This window comes from Drosophila guanche, unplaced genomic scaffold (assembly GCF_900245975.1).
Source record: "Drosophila guanche unplaced genomic scaffold, DGUA_6, whole genome shotgun sequence".
Classification (NCBI taxonomy): Eukaryota; Metazoa; Arthropoda; class Insecta; order Diptera; family Drosophilidae; genus Drosophila; species Drosophila guanche.
This window is the reverse complement of record NW_022995746.1, coordinates 8158085-8177189: the sequence shown is the minus strand read 5'-3', so window position 1 is coordinate 8177189 and position 19105 is coordinate 8158085. Positions and strand designations below refer to the sequence as shown.

The window sequence follows — 19105 nt, the reverse complement described above, 5'->3', positions numbered from 1 at the left end:
TATTTCAGGCCAGTGGGTTATGGTTTTGGGTCACTGAATGAGAATGTAGAGGAGTATTTGAGGGATAGTTTTTAACATTTTAGAGCTAGATAAGCATCGGCTCTAGAGACTTTTTCCTCACCATGAGAAACATTTATTTAATATCCTAAATTAAATTTTATCGAGCTGCCTTTTTGTCCATTGCTTTTACTTTTAATTGATTTGTTCAGAAGTCAAAGCAATCATTGCCTTTCCATTTTGCGGATGCCTTCATCCTATACCAGAGTCAGTGCCCCAGTAACATCTACAGCCAACGCCACAGTCATAGCCAGAGTCAAATCCACCTGCAGTCGAGTGGCAGCTCTTGGCTGCACCTCGGCATACGCACGAACGTGATGGCTGAGGATTGAATGTTGGTTTGTTGGTAAATGGCACAGATATACATATGGATGAATGTACATATATATAAAGATTTGTTCACCCACGATTAGTTGACGTTGGCGTACACACACACACACAGTTTCCGCGCCATTTGCTGTCACTCCGCCAGTTTGCACATCGTCAGACGGCAACGGCAACGGCGATGGCAATGGCGACGGCGACGACATCTCTGCCAAGTTCGCTCATGCAGCACAGGAGCAGTTTTTCCTTGTTTTTACACCGGGTATTATGTCACGAGCAGAGGGTATATAAGTTATTTTCTATAGGACTTCCACGGATCTTTTTGGTGCAATTGGTTCCTCCTCTTCGTACCGGGTATCCACATTGTCGAGTCACTCCCTTTTACTTTTTTCTATTTTTTTGTTTAAGGGTGCGACATGTCCTTCCTTTGGCTAATGGTAACTGGAAATGGCAGCCACTGAGAGCGGCAATGTCGATTGTCGGCGCTGTTTTCGCCTTGCCTTCAAGGTTCAGCGTCATTGGGGGCAATGTTGCCAATTTTGTTTGCTTTCGCTTTTACTTCTCCATAAGACAACAATTTCTCTCTGTTTCACTGTTTCAATTTTCCGTGCTATTGATCGTGATCAGGCTGATGAGAGATTTCTGTCCCAAAACATTGCGGTTGACTGTGGCCTGCCATCCTTCAAGGGGAATCGCTGATGCATTGGCAGAGACTTGCCTCCCGAAAGTTCTGGCACTGTTTTGCCGGTCTTAAATGACTGGACCACTGCCATGACTGTGGCTCCAGTAAGCTGTCAATTTGCACAACGACAATTGCACTGGCTTCTATGCCTCCTGTGACTGAGCCAGGGACTGGTCTTGGGCTTGGGCCAGACTCCGGACCGTGGCAATCCCGCTGATTGTGCAATGCAATTTGGCCGATGCTTTGTCTCGCTTTGGTCAGGCAATTGAATTTACCAAATTAGCAGCTGTGTACTGAAGGAGTGCAATTGGTTGTGCACAGCTTCTGAGCAGTTTCTGCTTTAAGAACCGATTGGGAAATTATGAGAAATGGGAGAGCTACGTTTTGTAGCTCAATTGAGCTGAAATAATCGTGTTTACCTCCGCGTTTTGTGGTCGCCAAGGATGAGATTCGCTATACAGAATTAGCTTTGTGTTGCCCCCAAACCACAAAGCACTTTGCGTTACATATAAATATGTAGATATTTAACCCAAGCATTTATGAATGTATCGCAGAGAGGAAACCTTGAAGAACATTGAATTTAATTGCTCCTCAGACTTTCTTAAATGAAACTCGAACATAATTCATTTTCCAACATATTGCCATTACCCTTGGAACAGGGCAGGGCCCACTCTCGTATCAACGCCTCTCGAAAGTTCACTTGTAATGTATTTAAATGAGAGACATGCCCATAACCAGCGCCATTCTCCCTCTCTCGGGCCAACTCACACGTCGTGACTGCAAAACTTTTGCTATTATTAAGGGCCTCATTGTCGGTTTTGTTGGACCCAAGCGACTGTCCGCCGCCAGCGGCCCGGTCCCCTCATGTGTGGCAGTAGTTGGGGCAAAACTCAGATGCGTTGGGCCTCCTGTCCTCCTGCACAGGACCCAGGCCACACAATAAAGAACAATATATTTCACACAACTTTGTTCATATTTTTAATGTCAGGAGTATAATAATTACGTTCATTGACTTTGCTAAGTAGCCTACTTTATGCTAATGTGATTTCGTTGCACAAAGCTGGGCAGGAGTGCTCCAAGAAGAAGTTTGGTCTGGAATATTTTTACATAATTGAATAAACAGAATATACAGGAGTGTCCAGAAGTGACTTTAAAAGCGAAGTTTTTAGTAATTGTTGTTCAAATTCCTGGTTAGTGTTCCTCTCTGTTGTCGTCTGCTCTGTTTGCAATTTCAATTCAGGGACCACAAATCGGAACAAACTCTCAGCATTAACTGCTGTCATTAAAGCAGACCGCCTGTGCTATCAGTGCTTAGCAGACTGCCATAAAAGCCACAATTAAATTAAGAAAAAGGAAAATTAAGCAAACAGGGAAAAGGGAAATGTCATGTAATATTTGTGTGCAACTGCGTCATTCGCTTGGACTCGGCAAAAACAAATGGGGAAAACAACAAACCAAAATACGCATGAGCTATCGATTCGACTGGATATATTCTGAGTATTTCTAGCAGTGCCAACACCGTCATGTGGTACGTTTATTACTTATTGGCGCCCCGCGCTATCGATTTTCCCGTACAAGTTGCAATGTCAATATCAAAGACGAGGAAAGGGAAGCCTTAGCAGAGCAGAGTGTCAGCAATTTGGTTGGTTTTCTTGTGTGGTTTTGTAGTGTGCGAAACCAGCGACGGCTAATTGAATTTACAGGTGCATTGGCAAGGCCCCGTGGTATAAATGCCGGATTGCAAACGGCCGCTAATTAATAACGACGCGAACGACGCAACGCGGCGTATCACAATCGACGAGCGCGAATAGTTTTTTCAGTACATTTCCCCAAACAGATTCCGGAATAACTGCTTCAATATGGTGGTCAACTTCAAGGTGTTTAAGAAATGTTCCCCGAACAACATGATCACGCTCTATATGAATAGGCGTGAGTTTGTGGATTCAGTGACGCAAGTGGAGCCAATTGGTAGGTACAAAATTCTGAGAGTATGCTCTGAGAGGATAAACACATTAATCGGTAGTTAATGCAAAAACAGTGAAGACATCAGTGAAATATATGTCGGATCTTGTTTGCAGTGTATTCTTGGTTATTCACTACGAAATTTCTTTCAGTGTTCCCTTTCGTTGTCTTCCTTGCACTTTACCGTTTGTTTTTGGTCACTGCTTGTACGATCGCTATGCACGCACCGTCTTGTCCACTTTCTGTCTCACAGCTGCGTTGTTGTTAGTGTTAGAGCGAGCGTGCGTAGGGTGAGCGATGGGACAGGGACAGATCAAAAGGGAGATAAAAACAAGAGCAGCTCTGCTTAGGTAGAGAGGGAGAGAGTGAGAGAGGAGTAAGAGATGAATCGAGAGAGAGTTACAAAGCTGCATACATGGAGAGTCTGAAAGGGAGGGTTCACGATGCTCTCGGTACTGTCGTTGTTTAGCTAATGTTGCTGTTGCAGTTTTTAATGCATTTTTATTAAAGATAAAATGTGTAAAATGTTATTTTTCAGTTACGGGAAGCTAGCATTTTCTTTTGTTACAAAATGGCTATAGTCGAACTTCATACAAACATTCTAACTCTGACTAAAGCCTAATTAGATTAAGCGCTCATTTATGCAACCCCAGATAGTTGCATTACCAACAAAAGCAGCTTATTAGTTACGTGACCATATAATCCATACAGAACCCAAACAGAATCCAACACGGATACGTGACTGGGTACAGGACCTGCTCCGTGCTGCTGCTTTTGTGGCTGTTTGTAATGCCCAATTAATTAGGCTTCCATTTGCAGATGGCATCGTGGTGCTGGACGATGAATACGTGCGCCAAAACCGCAAGATCTTTGTGCAGTTGGTGTGCAATTTTCGGTATGGACGCGAGGACGATGAGATGATTGGACTTCGCTTCCAGAAGGAGCTGACTCTGGTCTCGCAGCAGGTTTGCCCGCCGCAGAAGCAGGACATCCAGCTGACAAAGATGCAGGAGCGTCTGCTGAAGAAGCTCGGCTCGAATGCCTATCCCTTCGTGATGCAGATGCCGCCCAGTTCCCCGGCCTCGGTGGTGCTGCAGCAGAAGGCCAGCGACGAGAGCCAGCCCTGTGGCGTCCAGTACTTTGTGAAGATCTTCACCGGTGACAGCGACTGCGACAGGTCGCATCGCCGCAGCACCATCAATCTGGGCATCCGCAAGGTGCAGTATGCCCCCACCAAGCAGGGCATCCAGCCCTGCACTGTGGTCCGAAAGGACTTCCTCCTGTCGCCCGGAGAACTGGAGCTGGAGGTGACTCTGGACAAGCAGCTGTACCATCACGGGGAGAAGATTTCGGTCAACATTTGTGTGCGCAACAACTCCAATAAGGTTGTGAAAAAGGTCAAGGCCATGGTGCAGCAGGGCGTGGATGTGGTGCTCTTCCAGAATGGACAGTTCCGCAATACGATTGCCTTCATGGAGACGAGCGAGGGCTGCCCCCTGAATCCGGGCTCCAGTCTCCAGAAAGTCATGTACCTGGTGCCCACTCTGGTGGCCAACTGTGATCGGGCAGGCATTGCCGTGGAGGGTGATATCAAGCGCAAGGACACAGCCTTGGCATCGACCACACTGTGAGTACAGAGATGGGATAGCCTGAATGAATATTTGTATATATTAAAGGATTATCTTTCTCCCTGCAGCATTGCCAGTCAGGATGCTAGGGATGCCTTTGGCATAATCGTCTCGTACGCTGTGAAAGTCAAACTCTTCTTGGGCGCCCTGGGCGGCGAGCTGTGCGCCGAGCTACCTTTCATTCTGATGCACCCAAAGGTGAGTGAGACTCACAATAAATTATTTAAAATATATTTTAAATTGTGTTCCTTACAGCCCAACCGAAAGGCGCTGGAAGCTGAGGGCTCTGTTGATGCCTAAACGGAAAATGATTACCTCAAAATGCGTATTTCTATATGTTTAACCGATGTTTGTAGGCCTTTGTAAAAGCTGATGTTGCTGATAATGTTCTGAACTGCAGTCGTCGTACTCTTCCTATATAGCAAAATCAATATTTAAATATGTGTGTATGTGTACTATAAATATAACTCTCAACAAACCATTAAATATGGACAAAAGATACCTGAACCGAGCAGATCATTGGTCTTATGAGCTTATTAAATTCCCAAGCCAAAATCCCACACACTCCCTGAGAGCAAAATGCATTCATTAATGCAGTTCCCAATGCTAAGTCTCTCCAGATTATGTATTTATTGAAGTGCAATGGGGAAATCAAGTATTATACTTGATACAAGAAGCTTACAGTGGGGCTTAGTTTTGTGGCAAGTAAGTAATTTCAATTATTTCCAAACTCAGAGAAAATTAATACAGAAATGAATGCTGAGCAAGCAGTCTAGAAGATAGCAAATGTGCGGTATTTGTGTGTGTATTTCCCTGCAGAATGCGGAACTCATTAGTGTTTTAGTTTATATTCTGGATCTCTTGAACTCAGTTAATGTTATAATAACTGACGGCTTTTCTTGCATCAACTTAATTCCGTACTTCCCTGCAGCATCCTTTGAGGCACTTTCATACGGAGACACAGCTTCAACAGCTCTCATTGCCTGCGCATCAAACATTTTCCAGTTGCTAAATGCTTTTGGCTTTTGGCGATTTTAATTAGCTGCAGCGATTTACGGTAGTTGCAAGTATCACGTGTATTTTTGCTCGCACATCGTGTGCAAATTGTGGCCAAAATATGTGTGTCTGTGTCTGTGTCTGTGTCGTCGAGCACTTTGACGAGTCAATGAGTTGGTACAACTCACACTGGATTCAAACAAATTTTGCAAATGGATTTCGCACTGCCTTAATCGACCAGTACTTTGATAAGTAGATTAGATTATTCTCGTTAATCGGATTGAACTTTATGGCACTTTACAAGTGTGATAGGAAAAGGGCATTCAAACGTTAAGTGTCACAAGCGATAAGATGGCGCGAACTCAATGTGGAAATAGTTGACCGTAACCAACTAGTTTTGATTTGTTTACAAATGGGTTAGTAATTGGTAGTACCCTAATAGAATACAAGGGAAAAATGTTCAGAAAACGAATATCGGGGAATTCCTTGACCATTTATAGACTGCACTGAAATAGAAATATTTCCATACATTATTTACCATATTTCACCAGGTGCTCCAATAACGCTATAGTCTGCACTTATGAAGGTCTTGCAGTGCGGTTAACAGCCACTTCAATTGGGTGCAAACCAAACAAAACGAATATCAATATGGCAGACAGGCTGATTAGGGAACTAGTTTGTTGAGAAGGGGATAATCTAGCTGACGAACGATGAATAAAGACGGTGGTTCGTATCGATCGTCTGGCATTCAGCTGGCAGTCTTTGTTTCGCCTCCATCGATATGTGCTGTCGTTGCTGTGGTGTGACCCAACAGAAGGTATGGGTTTTCGGCACAGGGACACTGTTGGCCATATCAGGACTCTTGTCCGTAATATGGGGACCTAGCTTTATGGACTCGCAGATAATGAAGGTAACCTGGAAACTTAAAGAACAGTTTGGACAGCGCTTTACGTCAAATATCTTACAGGCATTGCCACTAACGCCCAACTCAAAGACCTTCGAAAAGTGGGAGGAGCTGCCCATTCCCGTATACCTTCATATGTATCTTTGGAACTGGACTAACGCTGCCGATGTCAAGGCCAATGCTGTGAAGCCCATTTTCGAGCAATTGGGTCCGTATGTCTACCGGGAGGAGCGCAAGAAAATGGACTTGGAGTGGCACGCTAATGGCACAGTTACCTTTAACCCCAGACGTATTTGGTACTGGGAGGAGGAGATGTCGGGAGGAAAGCAAACAGATATTATCACTGGGCCACATCTGCCATCTATCGTGAGTCGAGCTTGAGATATCTCCACCAAATATCGTTGCTAAAATGAAAGTGTTTTCCAGGCTGCTGCCACTTCCATGAAGGACAGTAACGCGATTCTCAAATTTGCGTTCAATCAAGCACTCAATGCGAATGGCGGAGCTCTGTACACCACCCACACCGCCTCGGAGTGGCTCTTTGAGGGCTTCTATGATGAGTTCCTGCACTATGCCATGAATCTGAACAATCCTCTGGCTCCTGAAATATTGGACGATCACTTTGCTTGGTTCCTGAATCGCAACGAATCGAAGGACTTCGAGGGACCCTTCACTGTGCACACTGGAGTCGGTGACATCAAGGAGATGGGTGAAATCAAGTACTGGAAGGGCCAGAACCACACGGGCTGGTATGACGGTGAATGCGGAAGACTGAATGGCAGCACCTCTGATCTCTTCGTGCCCGATGAGCCGAAGGAGAAGGCTCTCACCATATTCATTCCGGACACCTGTAGAATCATCAATCTGGAGTATTCTGGCGTGAGCTACGAAATCGAGGGCATTCAGGGCTGGAAATATGAAGTAACCCCAAACACCTTCGACAATGGACAGCTGAATGGAAACATGAAGTGCTACTGTCCGGCTGACAGGTTTCCAGATGATTGTCCCGCCAGCGGAGCCACCTCTCTGGGACCCTGCGCTGATGGAGCTCCCATGTATCTCTCGGCTGATCACTTTATGTACGCCGACGAGAGCTATGCAAATACAATCACCGGCTTCGATCCGGACTACGAGAAGAACAATTTCTATATCATAATGGAGCGTAAAATGGGCGTTCCCCTGAAGGTCGTTGCCAATGTGATGATCACTTTGTTAATTGAGGAAGATACAAGCATCGAGTAAGTATTGAAATACATTTTTTTGTGGATCTTCTTTTGCTAATTACTTCCCTCATTTAACAGCATTCTAAAGGGCGTACCCAGCTTCTATGCCCCACTCTTCACCACATCCAGTCAGGCGCAAATAAACGCTGAACTTGCCGCCGAAGTAAAGGTAGGTGATCATTTCTCTACTGCAAAACACTTCTTATATTACCCACCATATATTTCCAGTTGGTGCTTAGTCTCCCCGCTATAGCGCGCTACACAGGAGTGGGTTTGCTCTGTGTCGGCTGCATCCTCCTTGTTATTGGAACTGTTTTGACTTGCATGCGGAAGTGGCGTGGACAAGCCGAGGCTGACAGACTGGCACTCAGAGATAATGAGGTGATTGATACCTGAACAGCAGTGGTACCTGGACCAGTAGAAATCAAGTACAATCTTGTAAAGTAAACACAACTTTGTGATCTTTAGATATTAAAGCAATTCTATTTATATAAATCTGATTTTTTTTCTAAAAAGTAAACACACAAAAAAGTGTGTATAAGACATTTTCTAAAATACAATTAAATATAAAGTATTTCTGCTCAATTTTATTAATTAAGAGAGCCTCTGGTAAAGGAAATATTCTATTCTAGAATTCAAGAACTCTCCAGACTGCGTTTGCTGTTCACCACTTGTTCACCACTCTCTCTCTCTCGGCTTTCATCGAAACTAGCGAAAGAAAGAGAAAGCAAAACTTTCCATGTTCTGCACTCTTTGATTGTTTTTGTTTCTGCTGACAGGAGAGCAGATATCGACTGAACAACGGATGTTCCCCGAAAGAGAAAAATGCGACGAAGACACCACCTTTACAGTAAACTCACTTTGGAATGGGGGTTTCTATCGCTGAGTGACTAATTTCACTCAAACCATTCTCAAAATACTTTTCTGATAATGTTTGCTTAGATATGTGGGTATTGTTAGAATTGTTACGCTGATTAATCAAAACCATAACACTGCCAGTAAACCGTAAATCGAAATCATAACCACTTAATTATAAATTAGCCATTTTTTTTACTCAGAGAGAGTCTAGTGGTGGTCGTTTCGGAATCTAATCTTATTCTCTACATAATCAACATGCCGATCATCTTAATCTCGTGTATTTTTGAGCCAAAATATATAAATATTGCCAAAAATGGTAGGTCTTTGTTCAGTTGCATTCAAACAGTCGCGATGTGCTGTAATTGTTGCAGTGTCCGCGCTCAGAAGATTTGGGTTTTTACCCTGGGAAGCCTGACACTTGTGCTGGGAATATTCTTAGTCGCCGGGTGGCCAAGTTTATCCCGTCGATGGATACTCGAAATGTTGCCGCTGGCTCCAGATTCCTTCATGTACAAGCGCTGGGTCGCCACACCTATGCAGTTGTATAGTTCGTACTATTTGTTCAACTGGACAAATCCAGAGGATCTGAACACGGAGGGAGTTAAGCCAAACTTTGAGCAATTGGGGCCGTATACGTTCAGTGACTACAAAGTGAAGGAGGACCTGGAGTGGGAGCAACCCAAGGTGACCTACTACGGACGACGCACTTGGCATTTTGTGGCCGATAAATCGAATGGGTCTCTCGAGGATGTGGTTGTCACCCCGGATTTTCCCGCTGTGGTGAGTGCAGTGCGAATAACATTGAGAGGAAAAGTAATGGCTCAATGCCGCCATCTGTCAAAGCACTAATCCCGTTTTCCGCTTTAGACAGCATCTTTTTTTTCGCGCAAGTACCGACGCGTATTGCGAAAGGTAATGAACTTTGCCCTCAATCGAGAGGGTGGCTCCACCTTCATAAGGCAAACAGCCAGAGAATGGCTCTTCGAAGGATACTACAACGAGCTCCTGGACTTTGTGGAGCAGCTGCATTCCCCGCTTCTGCCCGTTCCCAGCGGCAATTTCGGCTGGTTCTATGAGCGGAACCAATCCAAGACAGCCGAAGGAAATTTTACCATACACACGGGTCGTGGAGATCTTAGCCGAATGGGAGACCTACTGCTGTGGAAGGGCCAAAACCACACCGGCTACTATTCGGGCGAGTGCGGAAAGGTCAATGGCAGCACCGGGGAACTATGGTCTCCGGACCGACAGTGGGATAGGCCAACTTCTATTTTTATGCCCGATGCAGGACGCTTTCTAAATCTGTATCCCACGGAGAACATGACCATTGATGGCATCGATGCCTGGCGCTATGTCGCCACAGAACTAACCCTCGACAACGGACAGCTGTCCGCGGACACAAAATGTTTTTGCGTGGGCAAGCGGGAGTGTCCGCTCAACGGAGTGCTGGACTTTTCACCAGCCACCTATAATGGTCCATTCTATATGTCACATCCCCATTTCCACATGACGGATGGCATTTACAGGGAGAACACCACTGGACTGCAGCCAAATGCTCTGGAGCATTCCATGTATGTGATAATGGAGCCCACACTGGGAGCACCCGTAAAGCTAAGGGGACAGCTGATGATTAGTGTGCGAGTGGTGCGGGATGAGGCCATAGAGTAAGTGAAAAATTGTCCTCATTGTTTGCTGGTTGTAAATTATTGTTTGCCTTTCATAGTTTCTTCAAAGAGGTGGCATATGATCATTATGCACCGCTGTTTACACTGGTATTGCATGGCGAGATGGATGATAATTTGAAAGGTTTAGTTAGGGTAAGAAAACCTTACATAGAAACTTAAGCTGTAAATATTTTACCCTCTTGATTTTTAGCTTGCTTTGAATGTTCCACGAATTGGACAATACACGGGAATAGCTTTACTCCTCATAGGACTCATCATGGTAGCGGTGGGCGTGTACCTAACTAGGACTCACAAATGGCACAACGAACAAAAGCCAGCACCCATTGATAAAGTAAAAGTAGAGGACAAAAATGTCAACACCACTTGAGAGCACCGATAAGACTGTTTATGCCGTTTATTCGGCGTTAATCTCGCTAATCATAGAAAGTATTTAAAGCTATCACCCACTCGAAATTATTTAAAGGCAGTGAAGAGCCATAAAAAATTCAAATTAATTTCCCGTGAGGGGGGGGGTCTGGATTATCCAATTTCGTTCAGGTGTTGCCCAGCTGCAAGCATCTAGAATTACACAAAATTATGGCCTTTCAAATATGCTAAAATTTATTAATATGTTAATAATTGTTTTTTGTTGTTTCGTTCGTGATGTCCGTCCAAATTGTGACGGTGAGGGAGGAGGAGCCAGTGAGGGCCTTGAGCACGTAAGCTGCATACTTTACGGCGTACGAACTCTTTCACCAGTCGAAAGGCAAAACCAAAGGCAGAGGCAGAGGCACAGGCAGAGGCAAGGGCAACAAATACCGGACTGGAAATTTGAAAAATGCCAAAAGAATATTATGAGCGACTAATTTATATGCACCAAGCACGCAAACTTACGTTTTGCACACACATTGTTTGGCTCGGACGGTGGGAACTAAAGGAAAGGTGGAGCGGAGCGGATCGGAGCGGAGAGCTCAGGTTAAACAATGTATGAAAATATGAAAATTATATGACTCCCAGTATGTGTCGGCCATAACTTTAGTATAATCTCTTTTAGCGGCAGGGGGCGAAGCCACGAAGCAATAAAACACACAATATTGTTAAAGAAATTCCCAGAAAAATGTAAGCAAAGAGTATAATTTTCTAAAATATGTGAAAATGCTATAAATGCACACAAAATAATTGTTATCCATTAAATAAAGCATAATAAAATATGATTTGTATTAAATTTTAATTAAAAATGTCATTAAATCATGATTGAAACATCGAAAGAAATAATATTGCCTCAGAAAGTCAACAGCCAAGAAGTATTTGCCATTGAAAAAAAATGCATAAAAAAATTTACTTTATGTATACAGAAACATGCATATTTTAATATCAAAATTGAGTAAATAAAATGCCAACACACAACCTTGACAAATTGCCAAAGGCAGGACGAAATGAAACGGATGTCAACACACTAGTATTGACTTAAATTTATTTCACTGCCAGCTTCGTTTATCATTTCTCTTTTTTGTTTGTTAAATTATTATTAAGTTTCTGCACAACATTTTGAGACAACAATTGATTTATGGTCTAGCGCATGCTTTATTTATTAAATTATTTATTTACACACTAAATAATAGTTCCTGATGAAATTGTATTTATTTGAATGTTGACATCCAATGTGTGATAATAGTAATTCCCTTTGAATAATAATTCTTGTTACACAAACTTGAAGAAAGAGCTAATATTTCTGGCTGAATGGAGTCCGTTCTGGCCAGGGCTCAACATTTATTCTATTTTGGCATTTTCCTTTTTCCCGTCAAGGAACCACAGCAATGTGGAATTGTGAGAGGAATTTTTAATGAAATATTTAACAAACGCCCCCGAATAAAGCACCGAGAAATGGAGGAAAAAAACTTACCGTTTGGATAGGAGCCACATTGGCCTTTATGCCATGCCAACAACAACCGCATTTCATTTTACAGAATAGGTTGTCAAGGTACGCAGACTGACTGACATTTTTATACTTTTTTAATGCCTATACCTAGGCTTTTACAAGGGCTGAAAGTTTTAACTTTTTGTGTTCATTTGTGACACACTAAAATACATTCTTTTGGTCGTTGCTAAACATTTATTGACCGATAGATTTACATATATTTTTTAGGTACAGTAAATATGGCGATTAACCTCAATTATTCATTGGTTGGGAGTATATTTTATAATATTTATTATGTTCTAGTCTGCCTTAGGATAAAGCTAAGGTAAAAAGCAAATCGAATATCCATCATAAACGCTCTCTTGACATTTTTCTATATGACTTTGTCTGGTGCGGTTTTTTCTCTCTAACCATTAACAAGCAACAGATCGCGTCAGTGACCGACTTCATTATTTCGACAAAATCCCCAAAGCCAACAGAAAAAAAGTGTTTGAAAGCACAAATAGGTAGAGTGGGTCCTTGTGTATTTGGTTGCTTAGTGCCATTGTTGCCTGCTGTCCGGTTCCTTCGACTGCTGCCCGTTTGTGTCGCGAAAAACTTCGGTGTCCTAATCTGCTGCCTGACTTGCATACTAATTTGTTTGCTCTGTGGCGCCCACCCTCTAGTCCTCGTACACCTCTCCGGACACACTGGGCCAGGCAATGTTGGCCCCGGCCTTTATGGTATTTTTGGGATGCTGACAACCCGTAGATTATGTTGTTGGCTTTGGCTTTTGTGTGTTGTCCAAGTCTGAGTAGGTTTCGGGGCATGACTGTGAGTGTGTCCCAGTCTCACGTTGCCTCGGATCTGGTCTCTGGCGCTGGCTCTGAGTCCTGGTCATGTTGAGGTTCTGGTACTGCTTTTGGATCCCAACTCCATTGGCCTTGTTTGTTTATTTCTGTTGCCCGTCCATAAAACCCTGTTTAGCTGCTTAATTTTTTCCTTTGTCATGTTGACAGTCGTTCGGCTCAAGGACTTGTTTAGTGGAGCATGGGACAAAGATCCGCTTGTTAAGGTTCATTTTTCGCACAATTTAATGTTATTTAATTGGCATTTAAGTTAGTGAGAATGTTTGTGTTTCAGCTACAGATAAGGCGTTCGTGATATTGATGGCGAAGGTCAGCTTTTATCTTTATCGTCTGTGTGGGGCAGTCCTTGAACTTGGAATATTGCGCTTAAAGAAGTGAAACGGAAAAGTAAAGCAAAAGTAAGTAAAATAGAAACAAATACATGAAAACATAATATTTTCTATTTTCTAAATTTCGCTTTTAATTGTGCTGTCAATGTTCATTGAGTGTAAAAATATTCAAAAAAATTCGAAATATTTTCTACCTAATTTTTGCTGTAAGCCATTTATGTTAAACTTAATCGGAATATGTCCAAGTACTGGCCGCTAAATAAATCCGAATGCAATTAATAATTTGTGACATTTTAACTACAATGTTGAAACCGCAGTTTCGCCTCAACAATTCGCCTGCATTTTTTTTGCCACCCCGCCATTTTTTCGCTCTGTGAGAATTTATGCTGCAATTTTCTATGCCATGTGTAATGGATCTTTTTTTTTTTGCCATTTTGTTGGCAGCGAAAATTGCATTGGGCCTTTGGCGTTGGCTCGGACGTTACAAAGTTGACAGCATCAGAAGGGAAATCTGCACAAAAAAATGCTTAAATAAACACACAGCACTGCGCGCTAACTCCAAAACAACAGCCCCGAAATATGTTGCTGCAAAAATGTTTAAAAATTCAATTTAAAAAATCCTCGAACTGTTAGTGAGTCCCGTTTTTATTGTCCGTGTAGAGTGTTCATAAAAACAGGTTATGCCACGGAATGGTGGTGCGTGGGGCAGCCAAACAATATTTATGATTGTTATTTTCAGTATTCTCTCTCCATTCCCGCAGCTTTGGCAGTTTCCAAACAAGAAAATAATCACAGAAACTGATACAGAAACCATACATTTAGTGAGCTCAATCTTCTGGCTAATTGAAATTGTGAAACATTTCACAACATAAACTAATTTAATAATAATATTATGGTTGCTTTTTAGGAAAATGTGTAAATGGTAATTAAATAGTATTAATTTAAATTTTAAAAACTAATTATTGTGCAACGTTAAATTAATTTATAACGGTTTTTTGGGAAGCTATATTACGGCAGCTTTGAGTATGCTGCAATTAAAATTGCACCAAGACAACAGTCGTTGTTTTTGCGGAGAAGATTCAGCTGCAGCTCCGAGAGCATCATAATATGCATACGCCGGAGTGCCACACAATGCGAATCCCAATTTGTGTGCATGTCGTGCGTTTTAATTGCCGCTTCGTGCCTCAATGAAGTCTGCATTGAGTGCCCCGAATTGGCGTTTGCAGTGAGTGGAAAGCCACTGGCATAGCTAAGATATCATAAAGTGCTTTCAAGTTTCGATTGGAGCGCTGCACAAGTTATGGTGTTGAGCTTTAAGTCAGCCTTTAAGTTGTGGGTTCTGGCGAGAAGCCAGGGGCAGACCGTAAGTCCAAGATGCTGAAGCATATTTTGCTGTTGTGGCAAAAAAACAATCTGCCCGAGAATAGAAACATTAGAAGGGAGAACGCAGAGCATCGTTTGCCAGAGGAGTGAGTGTCCATAGCGGACGACGACTACATAACTTTGTATGGAGAGAGAAGGAGAGTTGGGAGCATCGTTGGGAGCAGCCTGCAAGTATGCATTACATTGTGTTTGGCATCGTGCTGTAGCATATGACTATGCATATTTGAAAGGCAATTTTCCCTAGTGTTCGGGTCATCGATGCAAATGCAATTTCATTCTGTTTACCAGACACTTTACACTGTCCTGTCCCTGTGGACGCAGATGGCTTTAATGATGGAACAATTTTGCATGCACATCTTTCCTTTTTATATCCGTTTTGCGGGGCACCTGCAGCCTAAGGATCTCCTCTGCCCGACCCGAAACATTTGTACCAGCCTCGTGTTAATGCACAGCTGTTGCAGTCCTGTCCCGTCCCGTCCCGTCCCGTCCAACATTGCAAATGTTTTCAATCAATTCAGTCGCAAATTTTTCACATCCGGATGCGTTTCCGCAAAAATGTATCGATCAACACTCAGAGTTTGGGTGGGCATTTAACAATTTTCGCACTTAAACCGCAGAAATTTTGTTAAATTTTCATTAAAAATACATGGCCTGGCAAGTGTGGCAGCTGTTCTGGCATCAAAATGTCACTTCGAGTCCCCCTCATGCAATGCTCCTGCATCCGCTTCGGTAGTCATGTGTGAAAAGGGATGTAAGGATGAAGCTGGCAATGGCCAGGGGAATGCTAATGGTATGGGGTATGGCATTCCCATTCCCCCAGCATGATAGTCCGCCGGAATATCCAAACACGTTACACCAATCTGCAATTATATATGTAAATATCCCACGTGTGCATGGCAGTCGCTTGAATGTGTAGACGGGAATGAGCTTAGGGTGGTGCCAAAAAGCGTTCCAAAACCTTAAATCCTACTGTTTATATGATGACAGAGATGCATGATGTATGGGAATAGGGATCAAAAATGTGGGCTGCGATTCCAACACAAAGCAAAAACGAGCAAACACAAACAGCAGAGCGTAAAGCAAAAACGGAGAAGAGTAAATTCCAAAAACGAAAGCAGAGCGCAAAGCAAGAACGACGGAGAACGAAATCAGACGAGAGCGAAGAGCAGATCGCGCGAGAGAGACGCCGTTAGAGTTTAAGTCCAGCCTCCCACCACCAAACAGTGCTTAGTGCTCCGAGAGAGACCAGACGACAAACGTAGCGACGTTGAAAAATCAATTTCTCGTACCATTTACTTTGTATTTAATCGCTTATTAAACTTAATTAAACCACATTTGTATCTATCTTGTGCGCGTGGCATACAAGTAAAATAAAACGCTTGCTCTCTTTTCTTTTTAAATACTACTCTTCTACTACTACTTCTACAATTATAAAACAAATACCATTTCAGCAGCAAAATTGTTGCCTTGTCGTAAATAATTCTTATTATGCTGAACACCATTTTGGCTCAAAATCAGTTGACTCACTTTGGAAGTGTTCGACCAATGCAAGACATTTATCAAACGCCCAAGAAGATAAAAAGAGAAATTAATTTCAAGTATTTCCTGCAGCGTACATTGTTTAAATATCGATAGATATAATCAACTATGAAATATGCTTCTATTCAAATGTCAATGTTACTGTGGCTGCCGAGCCCCCCCTAAACGCACATGGCTACAATTGTCAACCACATGCCATTTCTGCCACTGGGTTTTCCATAATTTATTTGTGCATTCAATATAGTATTTATGTGTATAGATGCATGGGACTTAATGTCGAAGCTGGCCATTTAATTAAGGCAAATCCGTGACCATGGAATGCTTTGTTTTCGGCCCCGACATCCGACATTATGCGAGTATTCGTATCACTGCAGTGTGGCATTTAATAATGTCAATTCGGGATGACTTGTGTGCGTTGATTTAGTTAGTACTACGGCTTTATTTATGCCAATTTGGTTGCTGTATTTACAATTCCACTTGCTGCTGCTGCTGGAACTGCATCTGCTCCGGCGACTGCCGGACTGCGTAGGTCAGCTGGAATCCCGTCTCGGATGCACTTGTCTGCGCATCGCTGGAGAAGTGAATGACAAATGGAGGACGTGCAACGAGCTCCCGTCCCGCCAGCCCGTTGCCGCAGTAATATGTGGGCTGCAGTTCTGGCTGGCTGATCACGTACGAGTTGGGTATAAGCAGATAGTCCGATACGCGTCCCGGCGTTCTCACAGTGCTGCGGCATTCGGCATCATAGCCGGGCCCAGCCCTCTCCGAATCTGTTTTTGAGAGCTCGAAATGTTCGATCTTGTACCTGTGGTTACAAATGTTTTCGACATGAGACTCATGCTCATATCTTGCTACAAATTCCATACCTTATCTCACTGTCTAGTGCTCCCTTCACGCAGATGGAGTATCTCATGCTGGGCATATAGATGCCACCAGCGAAATTGAAGCTAACAATTCCGCCCGTCTGGCTCCGCCAATACTGATCACAGCCCATCGGGGCCAGCAGCTCCAAGTCCGCCTGCGAAGGTGAGGTCAAGCTCTGGATAAGCTGTGCAGCTGGACCCTGGCCAGAACCTATGCCCGTCTGTCCACCGAATATGGTCCTTGGCAGGAGATTACTCAAATAGGGCAGAAAAGGGCGAACTCTGGGCTGCTGCACCTCCGACTTCTGGGCGCTGGCCACCGCCAAAGAATCGCGGGGACACTCCAGCTGAGTAAGGGTCATCTGCCACGTGGACTGCTGGCGGGATAGCGGCGTGGCCAGCCGGAAAACTAGCTGCAGCACTTGACCCGAGCGCAGGGGCACGTATAGATGTTGCCCGCTGCTGCGGCCGCAAAGGCGGAAGCGCTGAACCTGCAAAAAGTCGCCGCACTCCACTGTCCCTGTGCTGGCGTTGAGCTGCGGCTGCGGCAGCTCCAGCCGCTCGAAATCAATGCGCACTTGACACACCTGGCCACTCCACGGCGCCACCCTGTACTGGCACCTGTCCAAGTCGCCCATCTGCCCCGCTCCCGGACTGCGTATGACAATGCGTTTCTGCCGGGCTGCTGTCCCCGCATTGCACTGCACCTGACAGCGGACAGCTGAGACCCAAAGTATCACCGTCAAGGTGCCACACAACCAATGGAGCAGCTCCATTCTGTAAAATTGAGACTGCGAGTGTAATGCGAAGCGTCGCGATTCGATTGGGACATTTTTCGCTGAGCATTGCTTTTATATCAATTTCGGCTGGTTGATAACTGGCATTGACACTTGCCGATAGAACATGGAAGTTCTTAGATAATGATAATGTATCTGGACCAGTGGAACTTGTGTGTTATGTATGGGTGTTGCGTCCCTGGAAATAGCTCAAGTGATTGTGAAATACTATAAGAAGAGACGACGTGTGTGTGTGCGGAGGTGAGTCACTTTTCAGTTGGTGTTTATAGATGTGTAACACATGTACTTGCTGTGTCAACTAGAGTGCACGAAAATCAAGATAATTTCCGAAATTCCTGACATTTATTCACACAGAAATATTTCATAAATTGTTACAATTGGAAGTGTACTTAGTTGTAATCTAATGATCTTTAATTCTTTATGTTTAATCAGCAGATATTTTCATTTATAGTTTATTTTTTTGTATTCATGTTGTTCTAAATCATCTTAAAAAATGATCTTCGGGTCTATTGTATTTCACCCTAAGGATGTTTGTTTTAGTTCAAGAGGAAATTCCTTTTCTTCTCTATTTGTTGTCGAATGAATTATGCGTTGTCGAAATATTCCAAATACGCAATGCCATCTTCCATTTATTCTCTTTTGGTTTAAGCCTTTTCTCTTAAATGGAAATTCATTGCCCAAACGTTTTATCAATAAATGCCACAAGGAAGTTTTACGCACATTTTATGACAAGCACACAGGCACACAGGCACACGAGGCGTTTATGGCAGCCTTGCACCTTTTATGAGGTCTCATGCTCCTTAAAAAAGGCACAAACACATGGATACACACACACAGCCACACAATTCCCTTCGACGCACGTAAAACAATAAAATTTGAGGCATTTATATGAGGCATACCTTTGATTGTGGTTTGTTTGCCAGGAGCGACAGGATATGCTCCTATCCGTGTATGTATGTAAATGGTATATTTGTGGGTGTTTTCCGATTTGCATAATATTTTGGGGCATGGTTCGCTCTTTTTTTAACCTTTGGCCGCTTCACGTAATTAAAATTAAATGCCCCTGCAGTTGCGTATTTTAAAAGAGTGTGACGAAAAATATTGTCGAGGTGGCGTTAAAATTTAACAAA

General features: G+C 43.4%; 4 protein-coding genes across 4 annotated transcripts; 3 read left to right on the top strand and 1 right to left on the bottom strand.

The window, feature by feature from the left end:
* Window positions 1-2814: 2814 nt before the first annotated feature.
* On the top strand, window positions 2815-5154 carry LOC117582006 (phosrestin-2). Its single transcript, XM_034269502.1, has 4 exons — window positions 2815-3031; window positions 3845-4652; window positions 4722-4851; window positions 4909-5154. The coding sequence occupies exons 1-4, from the start codon at window positions 2923-2925 to the stop codon at window positions 4951-4953; spliced, it is 1092 nt and encodes a 363-aa protein (XP_034125393.1). The 5' UTR covers window positions 2815-2922; the 3' UTR covers window positions 4954-5154.
* A 1232-nt stretch (window positions 5155-6386) lies between these two features.
* LOC117582004 (protein croquemort) lies at window positions 6387-8271 on the top strand. Its single transcript, XM_034269499.1, has 5 exons — window positions 6387-6559; window positions 6617-6919; window positions 6980-7791; window positions 7855-7945; window positions 8005-8271. Exons 1-5 carry the CDS (start codon window positions 6431-6433, stop codon window positions 8170-8172), a joined length of 1503 nt encoding a protein of 500 aa, XP_034125390.1. The 5' UTR covers window positions 6387-6430; the 3' UTR covers window positions 8173-8271.
* A 709-nt stretch (window positions 8272-8980) lies between these two features.
* On the top strand, window positions 8981-11460 carry LOC117582005 (protein croquemort). Its single transcript, XM_034269500.1, has 4 exons — window positions 8981-9414; window positions 9502-10298; window positions 10358-10451; window positions 10510-11460. The coding sequence occupies exons 1-4, from the start codon at window positions 8986-8988 to the stop codon at window positions 10684-10686; spliced, it is 1497 nt and encodes a 498-aa protein (XP_034125391.1). The 5' UTR covers window positions 8981-8985; the 3' UTR covers window positions 10687-11460.
* Window positions 11461-16515: 5055 nt separating this feature from the next.
* Window positions 16516-17988, bottom strand: LOC117581902. The gene is made up of 2 exons (XM_034269370.1): window positions 17182-17988; window positions 16516-17120 (listed from the first exon to the last, which is right to left on the bottom strand). Exons 1-2 carry the CDS (start codon window positions 17952-17954, stop codon window positions 16781-16783), a joined length of 1113 nt encoding a protein of 370 aa, XP_034125261.1. The 5' UTR covers window positions 17955-17988; the 3' UTR covers window positions 16516-16780.
* Window positions 17989-19105: the final 1117 nt, after the last annotated feature.

Bases quoted from the DNA above. Each gene is read 5' to 3' on its own strand.
- LOC117582004 (XM_034269499.1), top strand. From the start codon at position 6,431: ATGTGCTGTCGTTGCTGTGGTGTGACCCAACAGAAGGTATGGGTTTTC. The intron at 6,560-6,616 runs GTAACCTGGAAA...AATATCTTACAG, and splicing joins TGGACTCGCAGATAATGAAG to GCATTGCCACTAACGCCCAA. The intron at 7,946-8,004 runs GTAGGTGATCAT...ATATATTTCCAG, and splicing joins AACTTGCCGCCGAAGTAAAG to TTGGTGCTTAGTCTCCCCGC.
- LOC117581902 (XM_034269370.1), bottom strand. From the start codon at position 17,954: ATGGAGCTGCTCCATTGGTTGTGTGGCACCTTGACGGTGATACTTTGG. The intron at 17,121-17,181 runs GTATGGAATTTG...TTGTAACCACAG, and splicing joins GCACTAGACAGTGAGATAAG to GTACAAGATCGAACATTTCG.
- LOC117582006 (XM_034269502.1), top strand. From the start codon at position 2,923: ATGGTGGTCAACTTCAAGGTGTTTAAGAAATGTTCCCCGAACAACATG. The intron at 3,032-3,844 runs GTAGGTACAAAA...TTCCATTTGCAG, and splicing joins GACGCAAGTGGAGCCAATTG to ATGGCATCGTGGTGCTGGAC. The intron at 4,653-4,721 runs GTGAGTACAGAG...TTCTCCCTGCAG, and splicing joins GCCTTGGCATCGACCACACT to CATTGCCAGTCAGGATGCTA.
- LOC117582005 (XM_034269500.1), top strand. From the start codon at position 8,986: ATGTGCTGTAATTGTTGCAGTGTCCGCGCTCAGAAGATTTGGGTTTTT. The intron at 9,415-9,501 runs GTGAGTGCAGTG...TTTCCGCTTTAG, and splicing joins CCCCGGATTTTCCCGCTGTG to ACAGCATCTTTTTTTTCGCG. The intron at 10,299-10,357 runs GTAAGTGAAAAA...TGCCTTTCATAG, and splicing joins GTGCGGGATGAGGCCATAGA to TTTCTTCAAAGAGGTGGCAT.